Source organism: Pteropus alecto, unplaced genomic scaffold (assembly GCF_000325575.1).
Source record: "Pteropus alecto unplaced genomic scaffold, ASM32557v1 scaffold8, whole genome shotgun sequence".
In the NCBI taxonomy this organism is placed as follows: Eukaryota; Metazoa; Chordata; class Mammalia; order Chiroptera; family Pteropodidae; genus Pteropus; species Pteropus alecto.
Genome location: NW_006494609.1, coordinates 1,599,586 through 1,614,234, shown reverse-complemented (window position 1 = coordinate 1,614,234; position 14,649 = coordinate 1,599,586). Strand labels below are relative to the sequence as shown.

General features: G+C 43.5%; 1 protein-coding gene and 1 pseudogene across 1 annotated transcript in view; both read left to right on the top strand.

Annotated features, from left to right (window-relative positions):
* Positions 1–14,649, top strand: part of DPF3 (double PHD fingers 3) — a 189,119-nt gene that overhangs the window by 84,369 nt on the left and 90,101 nt on the right. The window contains exon 2 of the mRNA XM_025042073.1: positions 12,503–12,663. Within this exon, the coding sequence (XP_024897841.1) occupies positions 12,503–12,663 (161 nt within the window). The remainder of the gene's footprint in view (positions 1–12,502; positions 12,664–14,649) is intronic.
* Positions 2,976–3,094, top strand: LOC112473948 (annotated as a pseudogene).

Genomic DNA, 14,649 nt, shown 5'->3' with positions numbered 1-14,649 from the left:
TCAGTGGTGAGTTTTGCTTGCTGTAGTTAACAATAATTATTAAATAGGTAGGGTGAGCTAGTGCTTGTTTTCCTTATTATTAACTATATTTATGGGTTTTTATTAAGTTGTACCAAGCTGGGATAATTGTAAAACTATTTGCTTACGCTGTGTGACTCTTGGGCCTCCCATTCTATTTTCTTTCCTTCCAAGGGTGGAGTCTTTTCATTATTGAAGACTTATTCTATAAACTAGGAGTCAGCAGACTTTTTCTGTACAAGTCCAGACGGTAAATATTTTAGGCTTTGCAGGCCACGTAACCTGTTGGAACCACTCAACTCTACCATTGCAGCATGAAAGCGGACACAGACAATACGTAGAAGAATGAGCATGACTGTCTTCCTATAAAACTCTATTTGTAGAAGTTTGTGGTGAGCTGATTTGTCCCAGAGGCTGTAGTTTATAGACCCCTGCTACAAACAGAGGAGAAATCCTTGAACTAGGAACCTGGACAGGTAGGATGTAATCTCAGCCCTGCCCCTGTGTGGCTGAAGGAAACCACTTCGCCGCTCTGGTTATTCATTTTCCTTGCAATACAACAAAGGCATCAGACTAGACAATCTCTAACCCTCTGAGATTCTTAAATCTGACTGTTTAGTTTATAATAATCTGACATCTTTCTTTTTCTCCTGTCAGTAGATGTTCAGAACCACAGAGCCTCTCAGAGTCCATTAGCCCTTGCTCACATTTGGGATACTTTTGGTTTCTAAACCACGTGATAACATTTTGTATTTCTCTGATGGTATCTTTTCAGGCAGCCCCCTTAACCAGCCAACGTCTTGACTTACAGAGAGGTGGCTCTGTGACAGGACTGTTTACCTCTGAACTGTTTGGCAGATTGGAAAACAGGTACAAAAAGGGAGATAGTTAAGATCACCCAGCGAATCAGTGATGCTCTTAGAGAAACCTCCGAAGATTTGGAAATACGCCAAAAAAAAAAAAAAATGTGTGGTTCAAGTTATTCCAATTCTGGAGACGCAACCCACTGTGAAGGGGCAGTGGTGCCCCCGTGAGAGGCTGTCAGGACAGTGGCCAAGAGCAAGGTTCTGGACTGAAGTTGCCTTGGCTTACATCTTCACAGTGCTACTTAAAACCCTCTGTGCCTCATTCTTCTTATCTGTGAAATAGAAGAAATAGTAGGATGGAGTTGTTAAGTGGATGAAATGAGATAATACGTGTAAAGTGCTTAGAACAGTGCCTGGCACACATAGTAAGTACTCAATGAATGGTAACCATGCCACTATTATGATCATTCCCATCATCCTGTTATCTTTTTATAAACATATATGTTAAGGGCATCTCTTCCTCGTTTTTATACTAGAATCATCTTCAACTTTTGGATTGGTGATGTGAGCTGAACACTTTGCTCCTAATCTGTATGTTAAGTGACTCTTGCTGAGATAGAAAGATTGGGGGAAGAAGACTAGGTATGTGACGGGAGGTAAGGGCAGGAAGGAAGGAAGGAAGGAAGGAAGGAAGGAAGGAAGGAAGGAAGCAAGCAAGCAAGCAAGCAAGCAAGCAAGCAAGCTTGGGAAAACTGGTCCATGAGGAAAGGGGATCAGACTCTAAGTTCAGTCACATCCTGAATTGGGACGGAAGGCTAGACTTCCTTTAGGCAGTGTGGAGATTTTGATATTGTCATTAATCTGAATGTAGGGGTTATGAAGGCAGATTTAGATATTTCTAGGCACCCACCTTTCTTTTGGTGTCTTCTTAGTTACCTAGGATATATCTACATTTTCCACCAGAGAACTTAAATTGGGGGACATGACCAGCTTCTTGGTCAGTCTGACTTTGTTCTGTATTTTATTAAAGGTTTATAAGCATGTGCCTCAAAAAACAGCAGGCCTGAGACAGTTTTCCCCGGGGCTGCCAAGAGAAATTGGGGTGACTCTCAACCTTGTGGCAGGTTAAATGAGACTCAGCGCTTCTTTGTTTGGCTTGATGTCCTTTAGAAGGACAGCCCGGAGATCACTTGGTCTGCAGGGCGTTTGCTTCCGCAGGCTGATTTTAACCAACTCTGACAGGAGGGCAGAGGCCCCCAAGCAAGGTCAGGACCACAAATCCCATCCCAGCAGGTGCATGATGGGGAGACAGCGCCCTCCGGATGACCTTCAAGTTCCCATTGATTTCCCGTCAAGCAGTGCTTCCCCACCCCCATCCTGCTCCTATCTCTGCCACTACCCGTAGGCTTGGGGCTCAGGGCTCTGGGACAGCACATGGATCAGCTCTCTGAGAAAGCACATGCAGAAGAGGTTAATCCAGAGAGAGGCCCTTTCAGGGAAGTGGAGTGGGTACATTGGGGACCTTCTTCGGGCACTACTAGTTTACAATGCCAATATCAGGCCTGGAATGTTGTTTTGGGGCATAGAAAGGAGTGTTTGATATCACAAATGGCATTTATCCACTTAACCCCATTTCTCTCCAGGTTTTGGGGTATGTGGGTGGCATTGTGGGGTCATGAGCAAGATTTGATTATGGAGAATGGAATAGGCCCCGAATCCACTGTCATGAGTGTGTTGGGCAAGGAAGATTAGAAGTGAGAAGGTGTGACTCTCATTCCCTGTGCTGGGGGCCTCTCCCAGCACTGACCTTTTGCCCTCTGGAAGGCCTGGCTTCCATACTGTCCAAACTGTCTCTTGCACTTAGACCTAGATCTTTCATTAATTTTTGTTCAGTGATATCTGTCGAGCATTTCCTATGTGCCAAATCCTGTGTTAGGTGCAGGGGATTCAGTTTTAGATGAGAGAAATAAAGACCCTGCTCTCACGGAGCTCACAGTCTTGTTGTGTAGAGACAATCAGCAGGCAAAGAGGAAACAGGAAAATTTTTGATAATAGTATTAAAAAAAAATAGAATATGAGATAACAAGGGCTAGATCAGGAGTGGAATAGGGTGGGCCACCCTAGATAGGGTGGGTCAAAGAAGGAAGAGGAGTCTACGGCCGTGCCACCCTGAACAAGCCCGATCCCGTCTGATCTCGGAAGCTAAGCAGGATTGGGCCTGGTTAGTACCTGAATGGGAGACCACCTAGGAAGACCAGGTGCTGTAGGTGTAAAAAATAAAAAAAAATAAGGCATTGTAAACTGACAAGGTCCTTGCAATCTGTGAGGTCAACCAAAGGTTGCCTCGCCAAAAAAAAAAAAAGAAGAGGAGAAGCCAGCCAGGAGAAGATTTGGGGTAATGTATACCAGGAAGAGGGGAGAGCATATGCAAAGGTCCTGAGGTGAGACGATCTTGATATATTAGAGGAACAGAAAGAAGTATAGTGAAGATGGAGTCCAGTAGACTGGGGCAGGGGCAGGAGACAAGGTAAAGTAGGAAAGGTAGGCATAGTCAGATAGTCTGGGGGCCTGTAGGTGTGGGAAGGAGTTTGGATTTCATTCTGAGTGCAATGAAAAGCCATTGGAGGGATTTAAGGAGGAGAATGTCATGTTCTGATTTCCATTTTAACCCATTTCCCATTTCGAAAAAAAGTGCGGCTCGCTGCCAGTGTTAATTTGATTTTATATAAACACACTCTTTGAGGCTGAAGCAAATCTGACTGAGTTTCAATGTGAAAATAAAATATAAAAACTGTTCTTGGAGTTATTTTGAAACAGAACTTGTCTCTAATCCTAATGTAACAGAAATGTATACATAAATCGAATTCATCAAATGAATCTTTGGCTAACCACCGTTCGAGAACGATGTTAACATGAGTAGGAACGCTACGTTTTCTAGGATTTGACATTTTCAGTGATCGAGAATTACTATATTTTGTAAATGGAAATACTGCCACTAAAAATAGAATGCTATAAATAGAATGATGTCATTAGCTTCCGAAGACTATCACTATACTAGAGCAATGTGAAAATAATAATAAAAGCAAGATATTTTGTGGCAAACTTCGAGGGTAAAGTTAGGACTCTAATCTACGAGTTATCTCGGGGTAAACGCTGCAGCTGCAAGTACCACCGATGAATATTCTTAGGGCAAATGGGAAATGGGTTAAAAAGATCATTTGGGCTACTATGTTGAGAACTGACTACAGAAGGACATGTTCTTTGTTGTGTTTTAAGTGCCTTCACTGGGGAGGGCAGCATTGAGGCCCTTATATTCCAGCAGCAAAGCTGGGAGTCTGAAGATGTTTCTGTCCAAGGATTGTCTCTGATCAATGGCCGGCTTCTACTGGCAATCACACCCAAGGGACAGCAGACTGGTGCCCAGCTCACAGCTGTTGTTTCAGAAAGGACCCAGTCTATAAACCAGTGAAAATACTTCTCAGTCACTGAAGTTTCTATAATTGGTGTGCGTGTTTTTTTTTCTAGGTATGCTTCACCCTAAATAAAATAGTCTCTTTTTTTTTTTCACTTTTGAAAGTTGGTGCATTCTACATATTTTTTTAGTCTCTGGTGGGGAGATTTATTTTGTCACGTCTGGATGCCATTTGGAAGGCAAACCTTGGACATCAGGAAAGCTGCAGTCTCCCCAGAGCATTCCCCTTTCCTGAACCTCCCCCGCATGCCCCCATTATTTACTGGAAGGAGTCACACTGCTTTTTTCCTGCTTTCAGTCTCCTGTCCTTGGCAGCCCCTTGTCTTCAACCCCGAGTTGAGTATGTCATCAAAACACCCAGTGGCAGCTCAGAAATCATGGCCAGGTTCAATATAAATTCCGTCTTGCTTAGGTAGCTTTGCATAATAAGTCCCTGAAAAGTCTTCACCAGAGTAGAAGCTGCAAAAGGGATTTATTGGGTCTGGCGGGCCTGAACGTCAGCCTGAGTGGCATTTAAGTCATGATGGGAGTTTCAGGGTTCAAATTCTTCATTGGACTTGGCTTTTGCAAAGCAATGCCATTGTCCCCAATGTACCTTTCTTGTGATGTTATGAAGGTCAGAGTCACCGCCAGAGGGACCACTCTAAGGATGTCAGTCAGGGTCTTCACATCTGGTCAAGAGGCCTTGACCAGACCTCTTGGGAGTTTTGTTAGGGGTGAGGACTTCTGTGGGACTAGTCTGCTTCTGGTGAGTGCTGCCAGGTTAATCCATGCCAGCTACCTGAAAAATTTCCCCACAGGAACAAAACCAGCTGCGTTAAAGTCAGTTAACTGGGCTTTCCAGCTCTGCCATTTAAACATGGCCCTCTTGGTCCTGCCCTTGCTTTGGTCACTGGGGAGCTTAGATAAGTGAGTTTCATATTTCTCAGAATCACTGGGGGCATCTGTCAAAAATAAAGATGTCTGGATCACATCTCAAATGTCCAGAAACATCCCGAATCAGAATTTCACAGTCCCGCTCCCCACCCCCATTGATTTTGACTGAGCTAAAGTTTGAGATCCACTGCCTTAGGCCATTCTTCTGAAGAGTGGGGTGATGGTATTGCTGATAAGCAAAGGGACGGTTCCTGCATCAGCAGAGGAGCTGCTGGCCTTCCAGGGGTCAGTCCGATGACAAAACAGAGTATTCAGCCGTAAAGTTCAGAGAAGGGGAATATTCTATGTCTTGCAGAGTGGCCTGAATAATGTCGATGGAAAAGTGAAAATCTCAGGAGCTGAAGTGAACTTTTTAAAGATGACGGGGAAAATTCAGAAGGATTTGAATTTGTAGGCTATCTGTTTTCAGATGCCTAATCCTGTGCTCAGGAGAAGCCAGATCACTTCAGCCATACCTCTTTTTCATATGGAGAAACCTAGGTAGGATATCCCAAGACTCTCTCAACTGTGAAGCTTCCATTAGTTTGCTAAGGGTGGCATGACATTTCAATCAAGCAATCCATATTTATCACACGCTTCTCTATTCTCAGCACTGTGCTTGGTTGGGTAGCACAGGGTAGGCAACCCTTAGTTCTTATCTTCAAGATGCTTATAATCTAGTTGCGTGGGGAGAAATAAAAAGGGTAGTAGAGACTGGCCAAACATAAGTGAGACAGTTAAGGGACTCAGAGAAGACAGAGAGCAAGCGCTATTGGCAGGGATAACTGGGAGGCTTTCTGGAAGAGGCAGGACTCAGTTAGCCCTTGACCAGAGTAAGCCCAGCCAGGCCAAGGTCAGGAGACAAAAATTCCAGGTGAGAGGAAGGACCTGAGAAAAGTATTTTGTTAGAGTCCAGGTGTAGCGCTGTATGCTTTGTATATGCAGGCAGATCAGATGAAGATTTATTCATTTATTTACTCATCATTCAATCCTAAATAGTAAGTAAGCTCTGTGCTGTGCTTGGGGACAGCGACAAACAGGCCAGACGCTGTCTGTGCACTTAGGGCAAGCTTCGGACTTCTCAGATCATCATGCAACAGCTACTCTGTTCTCCTTGAATCCTGAGGTTTGACCTTGACCACCCTGCTGCCTTCTGTCTTGAGACAGAGGTTTAGGTGGTCTCACATGACAGACAGCCTGAGAGACACTGCGGTAGTGAGTGTGGTGTGTATGTGTGTCACATGCAGGGCATCAGCATGCTCAGGCAGAAGGTCATGTCACAAAGTGGCAGAAGGTACTACTCTTGGGGGAAAGAGAAAGGAACCACTGCTGATCCCAGGCATTTCCCTCTGTGTGCCAGAGACTCTATCTCATTTAATTCTCTCACAGACTTGAAGTAGGCATTATGTTGCCCATATTGCGGGAAGTAGAACGAAGTAGAACGTAGGCTCAGGGGAGATAAGTAACCTGCCCCAGCGTTGTGCAGCCTGTAAGCCGTGGAGCTGGACTCAGATTTACCTGATTTCAAGTCTCTGTTCTTCCCACTCTACCCCAATACCTTGGCTCTCCTAGGGCCTCGACAGCTTGGCAGAGGAATTTGGGCACTATTGGGAGCCATCTGAGGGTCCGTACTGATGAGTGGAGGACTAAAATCTGGGTTCGAGGGAGAGTTCTCTTTGTCGGGGTGGGAAGAAGAAATGCTGTAGTGGTTGCAGCCAGGAGACCGCTGCAGTAATCCAGGAGCCGGGTGATGACTAAATGAAAATGACTGCAGACATTCTCTAAATTTTTTTTTTAAACTTGCAAGTAGCCACGTAATCTAAATCATCAACTTCTACGTGCAAAAATCTTAGAAGACCATGCCATGCATGCAGCATATGCTTTACCTCTCCAATTTAAACATCTACCATAGGTGAGTGGTATAGGAGTTGTTGTTGAAAGCACTTCAACAAAATCTTATTAGGCACCTGCTGTGTGCTGGGTTCTGTAGTGAATGCTGGGGGTAAAATCAGTGTAAAGGCCAGGTATGTAGGGTTACACTGCTCCAGGGGGCGCCATTCATATTGATGTTTATATGAGCGGTTCCCCTTGGAGTTGTTCAGTGCAAAGCCCAAGTGGCCGTGTGCAGTGGCCCTGTGGGTGAGGTCTCTGCCCTCATGGAGCTTATAATCTAAGACGAATATTAAACATTGAGTTGAGTTGAAATTGACATCATTAATAGTCGTCGTCGTCTTTGTTGGAAGAGGACCGGATGAGGAAGGGAGCGGATTGGAATCTCTCTTACTCATCCTCTATAGCTGTTTTCTATTTTAAATATCAGAAACACTATCTTAGTCAGCTTGGGCTGCTATACCAAAATAACCAGAGCTCGAGTGGCTTAAACAAGAGACATTTATTTCTCACAATTCTGGAGGCTGGGAAGTCTGAGATCAGGGTGCCAGCATAGTCTAGTTCTGGTGAGGGCTGAGGGCCCTCTTCCTGGTTTGCAGATGGCCATTCTCTTGCTGTCTCCTCCCATGAGGAGTGAGGACGAAGGGGAGGGGGTGGGGGAGGGGGAAAGAGGAAGGGGGTTGAGGGGCTGGCTTTCTCTTCAGTATAAGGGTACTGATTCCTTCATGAGGGCTCTATCCTCATGACGTAATTACCTCCCCAAGGTCTCATCTCCAAATACCATCACAGAGGGCTAGGGCTTCAACATACAAAATTTTTTTTTTTTTTGGAGGGGGAGTATAATTCAGTATGTAGCAAACATTAAACTTGGCTTTCTTTCAAGGGCAGATTTAGAAACAGTGTAACTACGAGGAAAACGAAGTTTCCCCCACCTTGCCCAATATTGCCCCCTGCTTGCTAGTTATTATAAAACACTACGTCAATGGGAGACGACTTTCTGTGCCGCAGTTAAACACATTTAAACACAAATGGGAGGAAGTTAGCATTACTAGTGTAGATGAATTTTAATGTATATTTGTGGGCAGTTGTGGAAGTATGGGTAGCTGAGTGAAACAGCAGGAGGGCCAGGTGCCCGCAGGCGAGAAGAGGGGCTGCTGGTGGGGAGGACGAGGACCCAGAAACCCTGCTGCAGGCCAGGGCTGCTCTTTATCTGTGCTTATCTCTGTTTATGTGCACAAACAGCAGGGATGGGCCAAGGTCCTGTTTTTACAGCCAAAGGGGACTTGTGGCCAGTGCAGTGGGAATGGAGAGAGACAACTCCCTAAGAAATGAAAGAATTCACTGCCAGATGGGATGAAGGAAAGGTACCAGCCAAGGACAGCCTACTAGGGAGATATGAGAGCAGTTCTCTTAGGTCCCCATACCCCAACCTTAGAAGAATGGAGACTGGGGGAGGGAGGGAGCAGGCTCTGGCAGGAGATGAGGAATTTGCCTTAGGACAGGTGTTTGAGGTAAGGCAGGACACTTGCTCTTGGGTTAGAACACAGGACCAGAGAGACAGTGAAAAGTGAGGGGCCCCAGGTGTCTGGGTTAGAGAGCTGGACCTGGGAGTTATCCGGGAATGGAATCTATGGGAACAACAGGGAGGTCTTGAGAAAGAGAGCGAGGAGCATGAGGAAGAAGAGGAGCAGGAGTCTCGAAGAGAGTGTTATGGACTCCGAAAATCACATTTAGAGCCTAGTTGGCCGTCATTTTGGAGAACTTATTTTTTTTTTTCTACTTTGAATCCTCTTTGGCCCCTGGAAGCCATTTCTCCACAGATACGCTCAAGGAGGGTCATTGGAGCACTCTCAGAGCTAGGATGATGCTCTCACTCCAGATAGGATCCCTAAGAGATCTCAGCCCTCACGAAGCCCCAGAATTGGGCAGCCAGCAGTGCTCCAAGCGGCAGGCCAGCAATTTGTTTCCCTCGCCCCACACCGCCCGCCCCCCGCTTCTGATTGCAGCCTTGAGTAGCCTGAAGTCAGTTGCTGATGAGAACATCATTCTACTCTGCCTTGTGCCAGCCCAAGACATCTATCATCCGTGGAAAAGCCAGCCTTCTTGGTTTGGTGATGATGGGTGATGGCCGAGGCTGGACTGGGCCTGACCCAGCCTGAGGCATGCTGGTCACCACTCCACAAAATGAGTCATTCTCTGCCAGCCTTTCCTTGCTCCCTCTGCCTCTTGTAACTTGAATGCAGATTTTACTCCTGGGATCCTATCATTGTAGGATTTTTTTTTTTTTTTTTTTAAGAAATCATATTGACAAGGACATTTGTCTTCTCTCTCGTTTAAATAGCTTACCATGGGTTAGGGAGACCTGGCCGGCCATTGTTTTCTTCTAGAGAGCAGAGCAAGCCTTGTGAAGAATTTGGCTAATTAACTTTTGGAGAAGAGCTGCTTAAGTTTATCAAGAAGGCTTGGCTCAAGTCTCTTTTCTCCTCTCAAATTTTGAAAAAGGCTTTAAAATTTGTTTCCAAATCTCTGCCAGTGTCTGGTCTGTTTAAAAGCGACTTCCCTGGAGACGATGGCAGAGAGGGTGTTGGATGTCACATTTTTGCAGCTTCAATCTTTAACACAGTCGTTCCAGTCCCCAGAAAGTCTTTTCTGTTTACATAAGGGAGGTATTATTCACACAAAGATTACATTTAAAAAATGCACCCCCCAGCATGCCTGTTACTAATAACATTGCATGTTAGGCAAGTGGAAAGTATTTAAGATTTGAAATTAATCTTTGCCCATCGTGCTGCTTTGTTTGACTTTCTTGTTCCATTCTGCATGGGGCACGGAGTTGGCCAACTTCACTTTTCATTTGCAGCAAGCTCACTTTCTTGTTCCTCTCTTTTGGATTGAAGCTGTTGGAAGTGAGTTACGAGCATATTAGGAAAAGTCTAATTTGAGAGCCTACTATAGATTTCTTTTGTATTGGCTTCCAGAAGTTTGTTTTGAAATTGGAAACCCTCTTCCCTTCAGTCAATAAGTTTTAGTGTGCAATTTTCTTTTCATCTTTTTAATAGGTTCTCTTTCAGCAGAATTTCTGGGTTTGGAATAGTTAACGTCTTTTCTGGCAATCTGTCAAAAGACCGTGGGAAAACAGATAACTGTTTCTCACATCCGACACCTCTCTGTCACGTGTTCTTGTCAGTTCTCATCAGTGTGGCGTGGCTGGTCGCTGTTTCGTGGAGGGGAGCTGGAGCATCTAGGACACCCTGAGCAGGCTGTGTCATTTTGCCTGGGCTGAGTGAGCTGCCTGTGAAAGTTGTTACATGGAGCTACATTATTGCTTTAGCAGAAGGAAACATTTAAGTTGCTGGGACACAGTTGAGAACACTTTAAAGGAAGTGGTTCTTTATTTTTTGATCAATCTCATGATCCTTGTTACCAACTGTGATTACATCAGCGTATGTGCTGTTGCATTTTATAGCATTTTAATGGACTTTTATCCCCCTCCCCAATTTAGTTCCAGCTGTGTGTCTATTTTAATTTGATTATAGTTTGGTTTGCAACTGCTAGGACACTTTCTGAGCAATTTATGCTTTCCTTATGAGAGGGAAGATGTTCAGAGGTGAAAAAGGAGCAAAAGACTTTTTGTTTAGGGGGCACATCAATAAGTAATTTCCAAAAGATGTGTCAGAAGCTTCAATGATTGTATCCTCCCAGAATAAGAAATTTGCTTTAAACTCTTTGGTAGAATCCGACCCACAGACTTTTAAAAAATATCCATTTAAAATTTCTCTTTCTTTATTCCTCTAAATATTTTGGTTAAAAAATATATTATTTTTAACTTAGTGACTTTCCTTCCCCAATTTGGCTTTTCAAATCTACATAGGACGAAAACAAAGGGACATTCATAATGTCACTTCAAAATGAGTTACTCGATTCTCCCTTTGGCCCTAAAATCTCCTAGCTCTTCCTTTCTTGTCTTTTCCTCCTCCTCCCTGCTAAGAAGCTCAGGTTTACTTGTCAGAGGTTATGTTATTACATTTGTATTTCCTTGAGCCATTCATTAACCTCTAACATGTATTCATCTTTTATTTGTTAGCTATTTGATCTCATTGATTATTTTTTGTACTTTACTTTTGATCAGTTTTATCAATGTTATAGTTTTGGTGTTTGAAAAGGATATATCTGAAAATTAGTAGCATCACCACATGTCCAAGTATATCAAATATTAGGGAACATAAAATGTACTGTGCTTAATCAGATCACCACTCCAGGAAGCAAAAAAGGTCTATTTGTGTTTTAAACCCTAGCAAGTGAATTATTTTAAGTTCAAAATCCAACTGTTATTATTTTAAATGATTCCTTTTGTTTTCCATCAGAAAGTTATTAAAGTGTGTGGTTTTAAAAAATTGGTGTACGCCCCTCTCCACCTCCTTCTCCCTATAATAGCTCTACTTTTATGGGATGTTTCATGGGTCCTAATCTTTGTTTATATGAAGCGGTTCTCTCCTGTCATAAAGAAAATCTGTGCATGTATGCTGGTGATTTGGGTACATTCTAGAGTTGCCTTTGCTGGCGATTACTGAGAACAAAGTGTGGCTGATGGGGGATGTTAATGACGGGGCTCTAGAAGCCTGGTGTCCTAGTAGATCCCATGCAGAAGGTTGTTTCAGATCCACCTCTATTCTGGAGTGGGACCTCGAGCTTCCTAGAAGAGAGACTTGTCACTTTTACTGGTGATTTTGTTGACATTAGCCAGTTATTTCTCCAGCAAAGTCAGTTTATTTGGGAATAACAAAAGAATTGCAATTCAGTATATCCAGTCTAATGGTAAACCATGGGCAAGTCCTGAGGAGGAAAGGAGAGGAAACTTTTTTATGGACTTGGGTGGGGCTGTTGTAAATGAAGAGTTCATTGGTGGAAACTGAAAGTTGAAAGTATTGTGACTTTTCATTGGCTGAGTTACTGCAGTCTCCAGTTGGCTGAGCTGTTACTGGGCAAGGAGGAATCTTTTCTTCCACTTACCAAGGTAGTGTAGTATCTTGTGGGAGGTGCAACGTGCAACTTTTCCTGTTGGGGTCAGGGATCTGAGCTGAGTGACTTGGGTGTGAGAGTTCTCTCTTCTCCATTTTAAATGAGGTTTCTGTTTATTAATTTTCATAGCTTACTTTTGAGGATTTTGGCTCTTAGTTAAAGAGGTCTCTAAGTTGTCTGGCGGATTTGGTTCAGGAAATAGAAACTGGTGGAGACTTGACACCCAGTTGGATTTTCTCCCTTGGCCAGGCTCTTGGTACTCAGCGCCTTAGTCTTCCTAACTGCAGAATCTTCCAAGGGAGGGCGGGGGTGACATCAGTTTCCCTCTGAGTGTGCTTCTGTTTCCGCTGGCCTCATTCGTCTTCTCTCTATCTCCTGACAGGCTCGGGGACCAGTTCTACAAGGAAGCCATCGAGCACTGCCGGAGTTATAACTCGCGGCTGTGCGCAGAGCGGAGCGTGCGTCTCCCCTTCCTGGACTCGCAGACCGGCGTGGCCCAGAACAACTGCTACATCTGGATGGAGAAGAGGCACCGAGGCCCAGGTGAGCCATGATACCGCTGGGAGGTACGCATGCCTGGGCTTCCAGTTTGGGTGGAGGAGGAACAGAGCTCATCTTGGAATCCCTGCAGTGCAAGTGGGGATGGGGCAAGCTGTACGGCGGGCTGGGATGCTTTCAAGAAACTCAACTACTTTTGTCACTCTTGGCAGATGTTCCAAGAATGGTGTGGGGCATTCAAGCTGCGTTGGCAGGGGAGGGGCAGGATGTTTAGCTCCAAAAGGGGAAGGCTGAGGACAGCTATATTCACCTTTTACCCTTGTTAGTGGAGTTTAGTTATAACCTGGGAATCTGCAGTCAGATCTGGGTTTGAGGCTTAGCTTTGTCATCAAACCTCTCTCCCTCAGGTTCCTCATCTGTTAAATGGGGATAATTATAATACTTACCTCAGGATTTTGTCAGAATTAAATGCAAATATTCATTAAAAAAGCTCATGAGTTTAGCACATAGTATGTGTTCCATAAACGCTGGCTACTATTGTTGATATTACTATTACTATGATACTGGTCTTCTGGGTACCAGAGGACAGAATAAAGACCAACGGGTGGAGATTAGAGAGGCAGCTATACGGAATGCAGTTTTCTGGTGCTGTATGGGTATATTTTAAAAACTTTATGTTATGAAAAATTTCAAACCCATCCCAAAGTGGAGAGAATGGTAAAATGAATCTCCATGTACGTACTTATCATCCAGCCTCAACAACGATCAATTTGTGGCCAGTCTTGTTTCATTTGCACTCAGCTCCCATCTTCTTCCTTGACCTCAGGTTATTTTGAAGGAAGTCCATTTTGTCTGTAAATGTTTCAGTGTGTATTTCTAAATGTAAGGACTTAAACAACCCAACCAATAACAGCTATCAAAGCTCAAAGTTACCAGTAAGACTAATGTCATCAAATATTTGGTCAACATTTATTTCCCCCTGTAGTTTAAATCAGTATCCAAATAGGATCCCTTCATTGCAATTGACTGATCTATCTCTTAAGTCTCTTTAAATTTGTAGGTCCCCCCCACCCCACCCCAGTGTTATTTGTGGAAGAAATTGTCTTGTTCGCACTGTAAGGTTGCCCAGAATGTGGATTTTCTGATTGCATCGCCATGGTGTTATTCCTGTGAATTGGTGGTTTGGTCTAGAGACTTGATCAGATTTAGGTTCAATTTTGGGGGCAAGAACAATTCCTAAGTGGTGGTGTGTATTTTGATCAGGAGGCATGCACAGTCTGGTTATCTCTCTTTTTCTGATGTTAGCAGCCCTTGATGATAATTGCCTAGATCCTTTATGTCATTAAGAGTCACAACAAGGTGACATTTGATTTGAGGCTATCATTATTTCTTCATTTATTAGCTCTATAACTTCTATAAAGAAAAACATCTCATTAAAATTTTGGTTTTTGTTAGGTACAGTTCACATATGAAAGGCAGGAAAAATAATCCGCCCCCTCTTTATTTACCAGTTTTCAAAATGAGTTGGTTCCCTAGTATTCTCCAAAGATGATCAATAAGTTATTATTTTTTAAAAAATACCATCATGTATTCACAGATTTAAACATATTGGATGCATTTTAATCTGTTGCAGCTATTATTCTGATTTATGCTTAAGCTGTTCCTTCCTTTGGCCAGTAGGGGTTTTGGCCAATGCTCGTATTTTGAAACAACTCCACAAGTAATTTCTGATAGCTTTCTTGTTATCCTACTATGAGGACAAATGTTTCAGACTCATTGTATGCACTTACTGCCCCTAGACCTGCAATCAGCTATTTCTCTAAGAAACTCTTTCTTTTTTTGTAGGAAATTATTTAGATACCACAAGCTGCTGGTGCTCATTGATCCTGGGTTGGTCATAATTTCTAAGACTTTTCAGTGAGCAGAACTAAGAAATATAATTTCTCTTTTTTTAAAGATAAAATACATTATGAAATTATACTGATATTTCTCATTCAGTTCAGTTTTACACAGCTTTTACTTAACTATCTT